The 18,590-nt window shown below is 50.2% G+C and overlaps 1 protein-coding gene across 1 annotated transcript; it reads right to left on the bottom strand.

Annotated features, from left to right (window-relative positions):
- Positions 1-425: 425 nt before the first annotated feature.
- Positions 426-14,690, bottom strand: PRODH2 (proline dehydrogenase 2). The gene is made up of 10 exons (XM_009194196.4): positions 14,107-14,690; positions 13,835-14,031; positions 13,609-13,747; positions 13,437-13,523; positions 8,149-8,229; positions 7,913-8,068; positions 7,668-7,834; positions 3,634-3,744; positions 2,546-2,631; positions 426-678 (listed from the first exon to the last, which is right to left on the bottom strand). Exons 1-10 carry the CDS (start codon positions 14,278-14,280, stop codon positions 494-496), a joined length of 1,383 nt encoding a protein of 460 aa, XP_009192460.2. The 5' UTR covers positions 14,281-14,690; the 3' UTR covers positions 426-493.
- Positions 14,691-18,590: the final 3,900 nt, after the last annotated feature.

Raw genomic sequence — 18,590 nt, 5'->3', positions numbered from 1 at the left:
GCCTCAGCCTCCCAAAATGCTGGGATTACAGGTGTGAGTCACCGCGCTCAATCTTTTTTTTTTTTTTGAAACACAGTCTCTTTCTGTCACCCAGACTGGAGAACAGTCTGGATACAGTCATAGATCACTGCAGCCTCAAACCCCTGGGCTCAAGTGATCCTCCTGCCTCAGTCTCCTGAGCTGGGACCACAGGCACGCACCACCATGCCTTACTGATTTAATTTTTTGTAGAGAAAGAATATTGCTATGTTGCCCAGGCTGGTCTCGAACTCCTAGACTGAAGGAAGCCTCCCACCTTGGCCTCCCAAAGCACTGGGATTATAGGCAAGAGCCACCACTCCCAGCCTAACGCTCTCTCTTGAATTGCAAAACCCCTAGCTTGGACTGGCTGAGGTCAAGATGAGCCCTTCCACAAGGAGGCGGTGTCAGTGTAGCACAGCAGCTTTGGCAGTGCCTAAGGACCTTTATTGACCACATGACCCCCTCAGGGGTGCTAGTGGGGTATCCTTCGGCGTCCTGGCAGCAGCCGCCGCCACAGTTCTTGGCTGAGCAGCTCCTGTTCCCTGCGGACACCCTGAAGCACGCTCCGGTTTTCCTGGGCCCTCCGGATCAGGTAGGGGATTACCTCCTCCAAAGAGCCATAGGGGATGGACTTATACACTACGTAGCCGGCCTGCCCTGCAGGGAGAGTGGGTTTTGCTTTTTCATTTTTGGTGTTTTTCTGAGACAGAGTCTCACTCTGTTGCCCAGACTGGAGTGCAGTGGCATAGTCTCCGCTCACTGCAACCTCCGCCTCCCAGGTTCAAGTGATTCTCCTCCTGCTTCAGCCTCCTGAGTGGCTGGGATTATAGGCATGTGCCACTATACCTGGCTAATTTTTGTATTTTTAGTAGAGACGGGGGTCTTACCATGTTTGCCAGGCTGGTCTCAAACTCCTGACCTCAGGTGATCCGCCTGCCTCGGCCTCCCAGAGTGCTGGGATTACAGGCGTGAGCCACCGCACCCGACCTATTTATTTTGTTTTTGAGACAGAATCTGGCTCTGTCGCCCAGGCTGGAGTGCAGTGGCATGATCTCAGCTCACTACAACCTCCGCCTCCTGGGTTCAAGTGATTATCCTGCCTCAGCCTCCCCAGTAGCTGGGTTACAGGCATGCACCACCATGCCCAGCCAATTTTTGTAGTTTTAGTAGAGATGGAGTTTCACCATGTTGGCCAGGCTGGTCTCGAACTCCTGACCTCAAGTGATCCACCCACGTTGGCCTCCCAAAGTACTGGGGTTGCAGGTGTGAGCCACTACGCCCTGCCCCAGCTAATTGTTCTTATTATTTGAAGAGGTGGAATCTCACTATATTGCCCTGGCTGGCCTCAAACTCCTGAGCTCAAGTGATCCTCATGCCTTGGCCTCCCAAAATGCTGGGATTACAGGCGTGATCCACTGCATCCAGCCTGCATTTTAAAAAATCTTAGTTATTAAAATGGTGCCAAGAGAGTAAGGAATTTACTAATCCAAGAATCAAGAGAAAGTGAGGCCAGGTACGGTGGCTCATGCCTGTAATCCCAGCACTTTGGGAGGCTGAGGTGGGCAGATCACCTGAGTTCAAGAGTTCGAGACCAGCCTGGCCAACACGGTGAAACCCGTCTCTACTAAAAATACAAAAATTAGCCAGGCATGGTGGCAGCTGCCTGTAGTTCCAACCACTTAGGAGGCTGAGGCAGGAGAAATTGCTTGAACCCAGGAGGCAAAGGTTGCAGTGAGCCAAGATGGCGCCACTGGACTCCAGCCTGAGTAACGGAGCAAGACTCTGTCTCTAAATAAATAAATAAATAGATAGATAATAAATAAATAAGAAAATGAGAACCCAGAGAGAGAAGGGACACACAGTAAGCCACTTCTGCCCTGAAAGCAAAACCGAGCTGCTATTTGATGACTTCACAGAGTTTTGGGAGGACATTGAGTCAGACTTCAAGCCTGACTGAGGTGAGAGTTATAAGGGAGAACTTCCCCAAGTTAAACCAGAACCCAAAAAACTACACCCTCAGAGTAAGAGCTAATAAACAGTCAACACTGCAACCTTCCCCCAGTCCCAGGAAATGGTCTTGGTCATAAACAGATCAAGGAACAAAACAGAAAAATCCACCTCTGCGAAGTTGGGGCTATGGGTTAACCCCCTTATGTATTTGTAGTTCAAATTTGCACCAGTGGGGTGTCTCAAGAAACCTCAAGCTGTGAATTTAGGATAAAGTGATTTTGTTCTGCTTAGCACCTGGCAGAAGGAAACGTTAATTATCTGGTGTCAGGCTCTGAGGAGCAAAAGGAGTAAAGATAGCAAAACACACAAGAAGTAATACACCATGATCAAGAACCAGCAGAAATGACAGACGGCAGACACAGAGACACAGCCTGGGAAGGCCCGCAGACACTGGAATGACAGATCTCTCTGGGAGGATCTGGAGGCTGGGCCTTGGTTGGGAATAGGAGAAGGGCTCTGGCTGGGAGGGAGTGAGGCCTGGGGCTTGGTGGGGATGGGGGAGACATTCACATACCCAGTGCCAGAGAGACATGGTCACACATGCCCAGAAGTTGTCCGAAACAGACAGTCCCGTCCAGAGGAATGCCCAGCTCCCACATGCTGCAGAAAAGACCACATCATCACTCCAGACCGTGGCTGCATCTAGAGCTTAGAGTCAGTCACTAAGCACCCATATGGCAGCTCCAGTAATTCAAATATTGAAGTATTTCCAAACTCAATGATACATAATAATAAGTCCTTTGCATTCCTTGAAGGTCCCCCAGGGAATCCCAGCCACTTCCCTGGAGCTCTCAGACCTCCTTATGCCCCAGCAAATAAGGGGCGACATCTTGTCCATCTGGGACCTATAAGGACCTACAGGTATAGCAGGGGTTAATGTGTTTATTTGTTTTAAGAGGTAGGGTCTTGCTTTGTTATCCAGGCTGGAGTGCAGTGGCTCAAGCACTGCTCACTGCAGCCTCAACCTCCTGGGCTCAAGTGATCCTTCCACCTCAGCCTCCCGAATAGCTGGGACTACAGGTGTGCACCACCACACCCAGCTTTTTTTTTTTTTTTAATTTGGTATAGAAATGGGATCTTTCTGTGTTTCCCAGGCTGGTCTCCAACAGTCCTCCGCCTCAGCCTCCCAAAGTGCTAGGATTATAGGCATGTGCCAACCATGCCCGGCTATAAATTTTTGTTGTTGTTGTTGTTTGTTTTTGAGACAGTCTTGCTCTGTCACCCAGGCTGGAGTGCAGGTGCGAGATCTCGGCTCACTGCAAGCTCCGCCTCCCAGGTTCACGCCATTCTCCTGCCTCAGCCTCCCGAGTAGCTGGGACTACAGGCGCCCGCCACCACACCTGGCTCACTTTTTTGTATATTTTAGTAGAGACGGGGTTTCACCGTGTTAGCCAGGATGGTCTCGATCTCCTGACCTCGTGATCCGCCCACCTCGGCCTCCCAAAATGCTGGGATTACAGGTGTGAGCCACCGCGCCCAGCTTTAAATATTTTTAAAATTCTCCCCAGAACACCGCTGTCCATCTCTGGCATTCGAGCAAGGGAGAGGAAGCGAAGGAGCTTTTGTGGGCACCTATTTCCCGCCCGTCCCTCCACCTCATACCGCTTGGTTGCCTGGCGAACAGATTCCTCATTGTGGGAAGCCACCATGAGGTGGCACATGGGGCCGTGGCGGGCCACGCGCGTCAGCATCAGTTCCAGGCAGCGGCTGTAACTGAAGGGAGATGCTCTGTTCAGCTCACCTAGTGAGCGAGGCTCAGGCCCCAGGGACTGGGGTGGGTGGGGTGCTCCTAAGCGAGGGATCTCTGGAACCAGTACCCCGTTCCATCTGCACCAGTTGTAAGGGACATCCCTTCTCTGAGCCACTTTCATCTTTTGGGTTTTTTGGGGGGGGAGTTTGTTTGTTTTTGAGATGGAGTCTCACTCTCTTACCCAGGCTGGAATGCAGTGGTGATCTCGGCTCACCGCAACCTCCACCTCCCAGGTTCAAGTGATTCCCCTGCCTCAGCCTCCTGAGCAGCTGGGATTACAGGTATGCACCATCATACCCAGCTAATTTTTTTTTTTTTTTTTTTTGAGACGGAGTTTCGCTCTATCGCCCAGGCTGGAGTGCAGTGGCCAGATCTCAGCTCACTACAAGCTCTGCCTCCCGGGTTCACGCCATTCTCCTGCCTCAGCCTCCCAAGTAGCTGGGACTACAGGCGCCCGCCACCTTGCCCGGCTAGTTTTTTTTTTTGTACTTTTTAGTAGAGACAGGGTTTCACCATATTAACCAGGATGGTCTCGATCTCCTGACCTCGTGATCCGCCCGTCTCGGCCTCCCAAAGTGCTGGGATTACAGGCTTGAGCCACCGCGCCCGGCCATACCCAGCTAATTTTTGTATTTTTAGTAGAGACGGGGTTTCACCATGTTGGTCAGGCTGGTCTCAAACTCCTGACCTCAGGTGATCTGCCCACCTCAGCCTCCCAAAGTGCTGGGATTACAGGCGTGAGCCACCGCGCCCAGCCCCATGTTAGTCTCTTGTCACTGTGAGTTTCCGAGCAGCACTGTTGTGAGGATGGTGAGATAAGAGGGGTATGAAGTCTTTGGGACAGTGGCGACGGTCTCACAGGAGAGGGTCGCATCATGTGCAGGAGATGACATTTCCCCAAGGTTATCACTGCTGCGTTGTCAACAGAACATCACTAGCAACAGCCCAGATGTCCATAAATGGGGAACTGGCTAAGGAAACTGTGAAAAGGAAGGAGGACACTGTCTGGGTACTGATATGGAAGAAGAAAAAGATTGGCAAATGCCTTGCAAGCATGCTGCAGGCCACGGCCCACCCTATGTACTTCACATCCTCTGTGGGTCTTCCCCATCGCCCCCCAGACCTGTTTTCCACCCTTCTCTGCCCCTCAGGAAGAGACACTTTTGCCCCACATCCCCCACGGAGTCATGTGCAGGAAGGAGTGTGAGTGTCTCACCTCGGCCCCTCCCTGCTCACCCTGACTGTGCTCTCTGTGTGACCACAGCTCCCTAAGATGGCCCCTCTCCTTCAACTACAGCATAGGGGTCGAAATAGCTTCCTAGGCCAGGCGTGGTGGCTCACGCCTGTAATCCCAGCACTTTGGGAGGTCGAGACGGGCAGATCACGAGGTCAGGAGATCGAGACCATCCTGGCTAACACAGTGAAACCCCATCTCTACTAAAAATACAAAAAATTAGCCGGGCGTGGTGGTGGGCGCCTGTAGTCCCAGCTACACGGGAGGCTGAGGCAGGAGAATGGCATGAACCCGGGAGGCGGAGCTTGTAGTGAGTCGAGATAGCGCCACTGCACTCCAGCCTGGGCGACAGAGCGAGACTCCGTCTCAAAAAAAAAGAAAAAAAGAAATAGCTTCCTAATAACTTCCCTGACTTTGCCTACACTTCCTTTTCGTTTTGTTTTTTTTTAGAGACTGGGTCTCACTCTGTTGCCCAGGCTGGAGTGCAGTGGCGCGATCTCATCTCACTGAATCCTCCAACTCCTGGGCTCAAGCGATCCTCCCACCTTGGCCTCCCAAACTGCTGGGATTACAGGTGTGAGGCCCTGCGCCTGGCCCCCGACACTTCTATAAACAGCCCCTTCACCAAATTTCCTTTAGTTAAAACCCTTTGTGCGGAATTCTGTTTCCTTTGGAAAAAGCTAATCACTCATCTAATTCTCAAATCAGCTCCGGAAGGCAATGTTCCTATTCCCTTTTTACAGAGTGGGGAGACTGAAACTGAGAAGGGTTCCATCTCTCGTCCCCAGGTCACACAGCTAGAGGTGACCAGGCTGGGATTTGAACTCAGGCTGTCTGATGCTCCAGAGCCCAGACTCCTTATCGGTAGGCTATTCTGCCTTTAAAATGCACAGTCGAGGCAGGACATGCTGGCTCACGCCTATAATCCCAGCACTTGGGGAAGCCAAGGCAGGAGGGCTGCTTGAGCCTAGGAGTTCGAGACTAGCCTGGGCAACATAGGGAGACCCCACGTCTACAAAAATTAAAACAAAAATTGTTGGACACGGTGGTGTGCGCTGGTGGTCTTAGCTACTTGGGAGACTGAGGTGGGAGGATGGCTTGGGCCTGGGGAGTCAAGGCTGCAGTGAGCCAAGATCGCACCACTGCACTCCAGCCTGGGAGACAGAGTGCGACCCTGTCTCAAAAATAAGTTAAAAAACAAATGAAAAAAGCCAAATATACAAGGTCACATATTGTGTGATTCCATTTATATGAAATGTCTAGAATAGGCAAATCCACAGAGACAAAAAGTAGGTTAGTGGTTTCCAGGGGCTGAGAGGAGGAGGGAACAGAAAGCGACTGACTTCTCACTGGTATGAGGTTACTTTTTGGGGTGATGAAAATATTCTGGAATCAAAGAGTGGTGACGGTTGCACAATTTTGGGAATATACTAAACTCCGCTGAATTGTACATGTTAAAATTGTGAATTCTATGATATGTGAATTATATTTCAATTTTTAAAATAATAGTGCAAATTATTATTATTATTATTTTGAGACAGAGTCTCACTCTGTCACCCAGGCTGGAGTTCAGTGGCGCAATCTTGGCTCACTGCAACCTTTGCCTCCTGGGTTCAAGTAATTCTCCTACCTCAGCCTCCCAAGTAGCTGGGATTACCAGTGCAAGCCACCACACCTGGCTAATTTTTGTATTTTTAGTAGAGACAGGGTTTCACCATGTTGGCCAGGCTGGTCTCAAAACTCCTGACCTCAAGTGATCTGCCTGCCTCAACCTCCCAAAGTGCTGGGATTATAAGCGGAGCTACCATGCCTGGCCGTAATTTTTTATTTTTAATGTTTTTACAGATGGGATCTTGCTATGTTGCTCATATTGGGCTCAAGCAATCTTCCTACCTTAGCCTCCCAAGTAGTTGGGATGACAGGCACACACCACTGTGCCTGGCTTGGTACCAGTTAAGCCGATGGTACACAAACGTGCCTTGGAGCCCCCGCAGATCTCGGACATGAGCCTAGATTCCAAACATGGCTAGGCCACCTGCTCTGTAACCTGGGTGAGTCCCTGTGGCCCCCAGAGAAGGTACCAAGAAGTAAAGATATAAGGAGGTGAGGGATGGGGCCATGCTGCTGTCTGCAGTGGGAATGTCCCAGGCAGTGGGAACAGGAAGTGCCAAGCCCCTGGGTATCATGGAGGAGGCCAGTGTGGCTGCAGTGGAGTGAGGGAGAGGAAGAGAAAGTTAGGGAAGTGACAGGGACCAGAGCATGTGGGGCTTAGAGGCCACTGCAGGCGTTTTTTTTTTGGTTTTTTGTTTGTTTGTGTGTGTGTTTGTTTTGAGACAGAGTCTCACGCTGTTGCCGAGGCTGAAGTGCGGTGGTGCAGTCATGGCTCACTGCAGCCTTGAACTCCTGGCCTCAAGTGATCCTCCCACCTCAGCCTCCTAAGTAGCTGAACTACAGGCACGTGCTACCACACCCGGCTATTGTTAAAATTTTTTAGAGATGAGGTCTCCCTATGTTGCCCAGGCTGGTCTCCAACTCCTGTTCTCAAGTGAATCTCTAGCCTCAGGCTCCCAAAGCACTGGGATTACAGGTATGAGCCACTGCACCCGACCATTAGGTGTTATTTCCTGCAGAGGCCAGCTGGCCCAGGCCTACCTCTGACTGGTGGCCTCATAGTCAGGCTGAGTGGGGTCCTTCATCCCATGAAGCTGGGCCACCGCTCTCTCCTTGTCCAGATAGGCACCTCGTACCAGCTTCACTCCGAAGGCGAGGCCGGCCCTGTGTGCAGCCTCTGCGTCCCTCCCCAGCCGCTCGAATGTGTCCTGTAGGGCACGCGGGCACGTTCTGGTAGGTCAGGGTGTGCAGACCCCAGCCTGCACCTCCCAGAACACACTGCACACCTTTAGACAGGCCTGGTAGGTGTTCCACACCCAGGGCCCGCCTTCCCCTGGGCTGTTCCAGCGCACAGCCAGGGCAGCCACCAGCAGCGAGAGCGCAGGGTTCAGTGAGGTGTACTCCGCATCCACCAGGAGCCGCACGTGCTGGGCCCGGGCATACTGAGGGTGACAGAGACGGCGGTCAGGGTCCTGGGTGTCCAGCAGGGGCAGTGGAGCCAGACCCCAGCAGGAGGGGTTACCTGGGCCACCCGATGCAAGCGGCTGAGGGAGGCCTGGAGGTGCTGGTTCTGCTCATCGTTGAGGCAGGAGACCTGGAGGTTCTAGGGGCAGCAGGGGAAGTGGAAAAAAGCTTAGAAGTTGCTAGAAATCTAAAAATGAGCAATATCAGTTAGGTACTTTTAATTGAGGGACTTATGAGCCTAGAATCAGGGTTTGAATCCAGGTTCCACCACCTATTGTGTGACTTGGGTAAGTTATATAACCTTTCTAGGCCTCAGTTTTTGTTTGTTTTTTGAGATGGAGTATTGCTCTGCTGCTAAGGTTGGAGTGCAGTGGCATGATTTCAGCTCACTGCAACCTCCGCCTCCTGGATTCAAGTGATTCTCCTGCTTCAGCCTCCCAAGTAGCTGGGATTACAGGTGCTCGCCACCATGCCCGCCTAATATTTGTAATTTTAGTAGAGACAGGTTTCCACCATGTTGCCCAGGCTGGTCTCGATCTCCTTACCTCAAGTGATCCACCCACCTTGACCTCCGAAAGTGCTGGGATTACAGGCATGAGCCACCATGCTCAGCTCTCCCTGCTACTCTTTGAACATGACGGGCAACTTCCCACCTTCAGGCCTTTACCTGCTGCCATGTTTCCTTCAAGTATTTGCTCTAATGTCACTTTCTCAACATGGTTTCCCAGCTATACATTGGCAACTTCTTTTCCTGTTCCTCAGCCTTATTTTCCCCTACTTGTTACGTACTGATTTTTGTTTTGTTTTGTTGAGACAGAGTCTTGCTGTATTGCCCAGGCTGGAACGCAGTGGTGCGATCATGGCTAACTGCAGCCTCTACCTCCCCAGCTCAAGCAATCCTCCTGCTTCAGCCTCCCAAGTACCTAGGACCACAGGCACCCACCACCACGCCTGGCTAATTTTTTACTATTTTTAGAGTCAAAGTCTTCCTATGTTGCCCAGGCTGGTCTCAGACTCCTGAGCTCAAGCGATCCTCCCACCTTAGCCTCCCAAAGTGCTGGGATTCTGACTTTGGTTTTAATTATTGTCTCTTGCCCCTGACTTGCAAGGAAGTGCCTCGAGGTCAGGGATTTCGCCTTCACGCCTCCTCGGCCCCTAGCACTGTGTCTGGAACAAGACAGATGTTCAGCAAACACTTCGGGAGTGGATACGCTTGTAACATGGAAGTAACAATTATTCCTAACTCACAGTCTTACGTAGATTCATCTGGCTGAATGTGAGCTGCTGGTGACTCCAGGGAGTCTGGCTGGGTTCAAAGAAGTTGGGAAATGGAAGAAAGAGGAACAGGTGGGGCTGAAAGCTTTATTATATCCAATAAGGTCGATACGGATGACAGGCCTAGGCTTGCTCATGGAATCTGGAGGCAGGTTGGGCTGGAAGCTGCAGCCCTCCATGGTGGGGAGAATGCTGCCACCTGGAGGAGGGAAAAGCTGGGGGGCAGCAGCCTCGTTTCCTCTTCCCCCGACAGAGGATTGTCTCCCCCTTGACTTGGGGCATAGTCTCAGGCCCTCAGGGAGCTATTTCAGACACCCACCAAATATTTAACTCATTTAATCTTTACCACCCTCTGATGTAGCAACTGTTATTGTCCCCCATTTTCTAGATGGGGAAACTGGGGCACAGAGCAGGGAAGTCACTTGTCAAAAGTCACACAGCTAACTCAGGGCAGACGTGAGGTTTGAACCTCAGCCTTTCCCGAGCCTGGGTCTTTCTCTCTTTCCCTTCTCTCCCTCCCTCCCTTCCTTCCTGCCTCCCTCCCTTCTTTCCTTTTTTTTTTGAGACAGGGTCTCACTCTGTCTCCCAGGCAAGAGTGCAGTAGTGTAAGTTCAAGTGATTCTCCTGCCTCAGCCTCCTGAGTAACTGGGACTATAGGCAAGTGCCACCACTTCTGGATAATTTTTGTATTTTTAGTAGAGATGGGGTTTTACCACGTTGTCCAGGCTGGTCTCAAACTCCTGACCTCAAGTGATCCACCCCCACTTAGCCTCTCAAAGTGCTGGGATTACAGGCATGAGCTACGGCACCTGGCCCTCTTTCTTTCTTTTTCTTTTTTCTTTTTTTTTTTTTTTAGAGACGGGGTCTCTCATTCTGTCGCCCAGGCTGGAGTGAAGTGGCACAATTTTTAGCTCACTGCAGCCTCAAACTTGCCAGCTCAAGCAATCCTCCCACCTTAACCTGCCGAGTAGCAAGGATTACAGGTGCCTGCCACCACATCCAGCTAATTTTAAGAATGTTTTTGTAAAGACGAGGGCTTACGGTATTACTCAGGCTGGTATTGACCTCCTGAGCTCAAGGGATCCTCCTGCCTTAGCCTCCACACCAGGTGTGCACCAGCACACAGGCTAAGTTTTCAATTTTTTGTAGAAATGGGGTCTCACTATGTTGCCCAGGCAGGTCTTGAACTCCTGGGCTCAAGTAAGCCTCCAATTTCAGCCTCCCAAAATGCAGATTACAGGCATGAGGCACTGCACCCAGCCTGTTTTAATCCTTAAAACCACCAAGAAGTTGCTGTCACTCTCCCCACAGGAATAAACTAAAGCTCATGAAGAGATGAACTCCTTACTCTCCAAAGCTGAGTTTCTGAACCATGAAATCTTGTTTCTATGTGTTCTCTGACACACTTTATAAATTACAAATAAGGCCAGGTACAGTGGCTTATGCCTGTAATCCCAACACTTTGGGATGCCAAGGCAGGTGGATCACGAGGTCAGGAGTTCAAGACCAGCCTGGCCAACATAGTGAAACCCCATTTCTACTAAAAATACAAAACTTAGCTGGGCGTGGTGGCACGCACCTATAGTTCCAGCTACTCGGGACGCTGGAGCAGGAGAATAGCTTGAACCTGGAAGGCGGAGGTTGCAGTGAGCCGAGATCGTACCACTGCACTCCAGCCTAGGCAACAGAGCCAGATGCCATCCTCTGCCCCTGACAAAAAAAAAAAAAAAAAAAGCCGGGCGCGGTGGCTCAAGCCTGTAATCCCAGCACTTTGGGAGGCCGAGACAGGTGGATCACGAGGTCAGGAGGTCGAGACCATCCTGGCTAACCAGGTGAAACCCCGTCTCTACTAAAAAATACAAAAAACTAGCTGGGCAAGGTGGCGGGCGCCTGTAGTCCCAGCTGCTGGGGAGGCTGAGGCAGGAGAATGGCGTGAACCCAGGAGGCGGAGCTTGCAGTGAACTGAGATCGCGCCACTGCACTCCAGCCTGGGCGACAGAGCAAGACTCTGTCTTAAAATAATAATAATAAATAAATAAAAATTACAAATAAAAAATTAGAAAAAGAAACATCAGCATGTCCACTGTAGCATTGTTTGGAGGGTGGAGACACAGAGGCCACCCAGGGGTTCACCCCAGGAGAGGTAAACCATGCAGCAGCCAGTGGCAAGAGGATTCTTGAGGCACCAGCCCGTGCAATACAGTGCGACCCTTTCTCTACAAAAAATTTTAAAAATTAGCTGGACATGGTGGCTCATTCCTGTAATACCAGCTACTTGGGAGGCTTAGGTGGGAGGATTGCTAGAGCTCAGGAGTTCAAGGCTACAGTGAGCTGTGATCATGCCACTGCACTCTAGCCTGGGTGACAGAGAGAGACCCTGTATAAAAACAAAAACAAAACCAAAACAAAACTTTGTGTGGATCTTAACATCAGTGGAAAAAATAAGAAGTAGAGTGAGATAGCTGATAAGATGCTTTTGTGTAAATTTAAAACATTCTCTCGATTGATGGAGATGGGCAGGAGGGAACTACGCAGTGATGGAAATGTTCTAAATCTTTTTCTTTTTCTTTTCTTTTTTTTTTTGAGACAGAATTTTGATCTTTTTTGCCCAGGTTAGAGGGCAAGGGCATGATCTTGGCTCATTGCAACCTCCGCCTCCCGGGTTCCAGTGATTCTTTTGCCTCAGCCTCCCCAGTAGCTGGGATTACAGGCGCACGCCACCACACCCGGCTAATTTTGTATGTCTAGTGGAGACAGGGTTTCACGATGTTGGCCAGGCTGTTCTTGAACTCCTGACCTCCAGTAATCCATCCACCTCAGCCTCCCAAAGTGTTGCGATTACAGGCGTGAGCCAACACTCCCGGCCATGTTCTAAATCTTGATAGGGATTTGGATTGCTCAAGTGTGTGTTTTGGTCAAGGTTCATTAAGGGGCACATTTACAATGTGTGTAGTTCATTGTTTTACCTTGAAAGAAAAAAGTACTGGGAATAATTATTGGGCTCTAATTAATGAGCCCATTATTCACATCATGAGGCATTCAGGGGGAAAACATACTGATGTCTGCAATTTACTTTGAAATGCACCAAAAAATAAGATAGATTGATGGATGGATAGAGGAATAGAGGGATAGATATGATTTAAAACGAGTATAGTTAAAGGTGGCAGGTACATGGATGTGCATGTACAATTCTTTTTACTTTTCTGTATATTTGAAAATTTGTATAATAGAATATTGGGGAAAATATGCCCCCCACAAATGGTATACACCTGGCAAAACAAAATCATAGAAACAAAAAGATATGCATTATACAAGATAGGAGGCTGGGTGTGATGATTCACACCTATAATTCCAGAACTTTGGGAGGCTGAGGCTGGGGGACTGCTTGAGGTCATGAGTTAGAGACCAGCCTGTGCAACACAGTAAGACAGAGAGAGAGAGAGAGAGAGAGAGAGAGGAGGGAGGAGAGAGCGAAGGAAGGAAGGGAGGGAAGGAGGGAGGGAGGGGGGGGAGGGAGGGAAGGAAGGAAGGAGGGAAGGAAGGAAGGAGGGAGGGAGGGAAGGGAGAGAGAAGGAAAAAGAAAAGAAGGAAGGAAGGAAAGAGAGAGAGAGAAAGGAAGGAAGAAGAGAGAGAGAAAGAAAAAGGAAAGAGTGAGAGAGAAAGAAAGAAAAAAAGATGGAGTAGGGTTGAAATAGAATATAGAGATAAAAAGGAAATAATGATTGAATGAACAAACTAAGATCCCATTGGCCTAATCAGAACTTACACCCAGCCAGCTCACACCCGTGCGGCTGTGTTGACTGAGGACACATTGATGTACCTCCTTCTAGTTGATAAACAGCTTCTATCCCAGTCCCTCCTCTGAGAGCCTCCAGCCTCCAGGCTCCTCCCTGAGAACCCAGATGACCCTGATTCCATCCATTTCAACCATGCCTGGGAGCTACAGCCGCGTTTCTGCTGGCTGTTCCAAGGCTGGAGGTGGCCGTGAGCATTTTGAACATCTGGCGTGCCGTGTGGCCGCATCTGAGTCCAAGGCACTCTCTCCCCGACAGTCCTGCTTGAGATCCTTACCTGCCCAGAGTCCATGGCTTCAGCCAGCCTCTCGGGGCTCAGCTCCAAGGAGGCTCCTGGCCTTCTGACCCATGAGGCTAGCTCCTTCTGAAATGGGGTGGTAGGTGGGGTGGTGAGGGGAGCCCGGTGGGCAGCCGCGCCCTCCTGGCACCCCCATCTTTGCACTCCTTACACAGAGCCGAGCGCTGGTCAGCGCCGTCACCTTCAGCTGCATGAGGCTGGCCTCAGCCAGGCTGGGGGGCTCCAGGAGGTCCCGCGACAGGTCCACACACCGCAGCATAGCGCCGAGGTTCCCCTCATACCAGGCCTCACTGCCCAGCCAGCAGGCGTCAGGTCCCGACCTGCGAAGTCCCTTCCTGCGTCCTCCCAGCCTCCCTGGGCCCTGGCTCCCTACTCACCCGCTCTTGGCAGCAGAGTCCGGCTCCTCCTCAGTGGGCACTGCCAGCAGTGGTCGGAGGCTGAGGGTCCGCAGCTGCTGCACGCAGCCCCTCACCTCCTCTGCCGTCTCACCAGCCACAAACTGCCCATAGACAGATGCTCGGAGAAACGCGCCTGAGAGCCGGGAGCCCAGGAGTCGCTGAGACCAGGCCTGGAGCTGGATGAAGGAGAGCGAGGGCTCAGCACCAGGCTATGGGGAGCCTCCAGGCTGGTCCTCGGGATCGCTGCTCACCGCCAGCCCGTGAGTGACGAGTGGGGGCCAGGCACACAGCCGGAGAACCAGCAAGGCCCGTGTCAGCTCTCCTGTGCCCTTGAGGTGGAAGGCGCCACCATCAAAGCTCAGGGGCTGCCAGCCCCTCGCCAGGGGACCAGCTTGGGAACAGAGCGGGTAACAGGTCCGGAGCATCCTGGGTCCCTGGCTGCCTTCACACCAGGGAAGGTGCTCTGGAGGCAGCAGGTTCACCAAGTGCCCCTTGCCCAGACTGGGGGCAGTGACTGATTAACTGGGCAAAGCCTCAGGATCACAGGCTCCTTGAGGGCAATTAATTATTAACAAATGGGGACAGAGTTCAGAGTAACGGTAACGGGAGGCGAACCCCCAATAACAGCCCCCAACAATCCTCAGCACAACAGCCTGCACTTACTAGGTAATCACCACGTGCTGGGGAAAACAGGGGCTCCGGGGCAAGGATCCCTGGGTTCAGGATATTGGGCTTTGTGATCCAGGACGAGCTACTTAACCGCTTTTGTGGCAATTGCTTCCTCCACCTCCCAAGTAGCTGGGATTATAGGTGCGTGTGATCACACCGAGGGTAATTTTTAATTGTTTTTTTGGTAGAGACGGAGTCTCACTGTGTTACCTAGGCTGGTCTTGAACCCCTGGACTCAAGCAGTCCTCCCACCTTGGCCTCCCAAAGAGCTGGGATTTCAGGCATGAGCCACGGCACCCAGCTCTCACATTATAAGTCTTTTTTTAAAGCTATAACCTATGTTCATACATTCCTGAATGTACATTTCACCAAAAAAGTTAAAAAAAATTAATCATAGTATCCGTTTCCCAGAGCTGTTGTGTGGATCCAGTTAATGGACACATACAACCTGGTACACAATCTGTGTTCAGTAAGCACTGGCTGTGGTCATTAAGTGCTGTATGTATACAATCTCTTTGATGCTTGTCTTCATGATGAAGCATGTACCATTAATCACCCCTGGTTTGGGCATCCCCAAGGCCACGTCAGGTTCAATCATTCTCTAGACAGACTCACAAAACTCAGAAAAGCCATGAGACTCACGGTTATGGTTTATTACAGTGAAAGGATACAGATTAAAGTTAGCAAAGGGAAGAGGCGCAAGGAGACGCCAGGAGCAAGCTTCTAGTCATCCTCTCCCAGTGGAGTCAAGAGATCAGCGCTCAATTTTCCCAGCATGCATGGAGAATTGCAATCAGGGAAGCTGACCAGAGCCTTGATGACCAGGGTTTTTATTGGGGTCAGTCACATGGGCATGGCTGACTGCCTGCATGACCGATCTTGTCTCTAGCTCCTCTGGAGGTCAAGCTGATACTGCATGGCCCAAGGTCCCCAGATAAACAGAGATACTCTTTTAAAAACTTTTTTGAGACAGAGTCTCACTCTGTAACCCAGGCTGGAGTGCAGTGGCACGATTTTTGGCTCACTGCAACCTCCGCCTCCCAGGTTCCAGCAATTCTCCTACCTCAACCTCCCAAATAAAAATACTTTTATCAAGCAGGATAGTACAAAGGCTTAGAGGTTACCTCCCAGGAGCTGAGCGAGGTTAAACCTTTACTACACAACCCCCAATTCACAGATGTTAAAAGTGGAGGCTCAGCCGGGCAAGGTGGCTCACGCCTGTAATCCCAGCACCTTGGGAGGCCGAGGCAGGTGGATCACCTAAGGTCATGAGTTCAAGACCAGCCCAGCCAACCTGCTGAAACCCTGTCTCTACTAAAAATACAAAACTTAGCTGGGTGTGGTGGCATGCGCCTATAATCCCAGCTACTCAGGAGGCTGAGGCAAGAGAATCACTTGAACCCAAGAGGTGGAGATTGCAGTTAGCCGAGATCACGCCACTGCACTCCAGCCTGGGCAACAAGAGCAAAACTCTGTCTCAAACAAACAAATAACAACAACAGAAAGTGGAGGCTCAGAGAGATGGAGACACCTGCCTAAAGTCACACAGCCAGTTGGTGGCCAAGTGCAGATTTAAGACCTCTTTCCCTGAGACGCCAGACTGTAAATTTTTTTTTCTTTTTCTTTTCTTTTTTTTTTTTTTTTTTGGCGGGGTGTTTTCTTTTTTCCCCCCTGGTGTTTTATGTTGTGTTCTTTGGTTACTTCAACCTCCGCCTCCTGGATTCAAGTGATTCTCCTGCCTCAACCTCTTGAGTGCCTGAGATTACAGGCACATGCCATCACGCCCAGCTAATTTTTGTATTTTTAGTAGAGACAGAGTTTCACCATGTTGGCCAGGCCAGTCTCGAACTCCTGACCTCAAGTGATCCACCTGCCTCGGCCTCCCAAAGCGCTGGGATTACAGGTGTGAGCCACCATGCTGCCTGTAAGATTTTCACTATCTTTTTTCTGCTGTCTTTTCTTTAGTACATGATCCACAGAGCCAAGTGACAACAGCCAGGTTAGAATCCAGCAAAGCCTGAGCTTAAAAAGTCTTTTCAAATTTTTTTTTTTTTTTCTATAGAGACAGGGTCTTGCTGTATTGCCCAGGCTAGTCTCAAACTCCTGGCTTCAAGGAATCCTCTCACTTTTGCCTCCCAAAGTGCTGGGATTACAGATGTGAGCCACCACGCCAGCCCTTTGAGCTTTTTTTTTTTTTTTTAAAAAAAATCACATGCATTGTTCATATTTTTAAAAACTAAAACAATACAAAAGGAAACAGAGTGAAAAGTTAGTTTTCCTCTCACTCCTGAGTTTCTGTGCACCAGTTTCTTCACTCTAAGGTGACAGGATATCCTTGCAGAGATAGTTCACGCATAGAAAGTTGCATGAACTTTCTAAAGTTTCTATAGCACCTGTATTTCTCCAGCACCTATATATCATCTTTATTCATTACATACATGAAAAAACACTACTTGTGTTTTTGCACACTGCTTTTGAAATTTTTATTTTATTTTTTATTTATTCATTTTTGAGATAGGGTCTCATTCTGTTGCCCAGGCTGGAGTGCAGTGGCACAGTTTCGGCTCACTGCAGCCTTAACATCCCAGGCTCAGGTGATCCTCCCACCTCTGCCTCCTGAGTAGCTGGGACTATAGGCACATGCCACTATGCCAGCTAAATTTAAAAAAAAATTTTTTTTTCTTTTCCTTTTTTTTGAGATGGGAGGTCTCACTCTGTCACCCAGGCTGGAGTGCTCCAGCATGATCATGGCTCACTACAGCCTCAAACTCCTAGGCTCAAACAATCCTCCTACCTTGGCCTCCCAAACGCTGAGCTTATAGGCATGAGCCTCTGTACTCAGCCTGCCTTTTTGTTTTTTTTTTTGTTTTTGCTCCGTCTTGTTCTGTCGCCCAGGCTGCAGATCTCAGCTCACTACATCCTCCGCCTCCCAGGTTCAAGAGATTCTCCTGCCTCAGCCTCCCAAGTAGCTGGGATTACGGTCGCGTGCCACAAAGCCTGGCTAATTTTTGTATTTTTAGTAGAGGTGGGGTGTCACCATATTAACCAGGCTGGTCTTGAATTCCTGACCTCAGGTGATCTGCTCACCAAGGCCTCCCAACGTGCTGGGATTACAGGCATTAGCCACCTCGCCCGGCCTTTTTTTTTTTTTTTTTTTTTTTTTTTTTAACAATTATTTTGAAGGATCATTGACATCTCAGCACATATAGCTCTGATGTAAATTTGAAAGGTTTTATGTTATTTCTTCCTTTTGTCTTTGATAATTTACCAGTGAAGCCATCTGGACCTGGAATTTTCTTTGTGGGAAGGTTTTTAAATAATGAGTTTGATTGATTTCTTTAATAAATATAGAGCTCTTTGAATTTTCTTTTCTTTTTTTTTTTTTTTTTTGAGACGGAGTCTCGCTCTGTCGCCCAGGCTGGAGTGCAGTGGACGGATCTCAGCTCACTGCAAGCTCCGCCTCCCAGGTTCACGCCATTCTCCTGCCTCAGCCTCCCGAGTAGCTGGGACTACAGGCGCCCGCCACCACGCCCAGCTAATTTTTTGTATTTTTTAGTAGAGACGGGGTTTCACCGTGTTAGCCAGCATGGTCTCTATCTCCTGACCTCGTGATCCGCCCATCTCGGCCTCCCAAAGTGCTGGGATTACAGGCTTGAGCCACCGCGCCCGGCCTACCTTGATTATTCTTTAGGAAAGGCTGCTGTTGGCCCGGCCTGGTGGCTCACGCCTGTAATCCCAGCACATTGGGAGGCCAAGGCGGGTGGATCACCTGAGGTCGGGAGTTTGAGACTAACCTGGCCAACAGGGTGAAACCCCATCTCTACTAAAAATACAAAAATTAGCTGGGCGTGGTGGCAGGCTCCTGTAATCCCAGCTACTCGGGAGGCTGAGGCAGGAGAATCGCTTGAACCTGGGAGGTGGAGGAACCTAGTGGGCTGAGATCGCACCACTGTACTCCAGCCTGGGCAACAGAGCTAGACTCCATCTCAAAAAACAAAAAACAACAACAAAAAAGAAATGAACTAAGAGTGATGTGTCACTCATCCCTCTGACGCTTTCCCATGAG

The sequence above is a fragment of the Papio anubis genome, chromosome 20 (assembly GCF_008728515.1).
Source record: "Papio anubis isolate 15944 chromosome 20, Panubis1.0, whole genome shotgun sequence".
NCBI lineage: Eukaryota > Metazoa > Chordata > Mammalia > Primates > Cercopithecidae > Papio > Papio anubis.
This window is presented reverse-complemented; position numbering and strand designations above follow the sequence as displayed.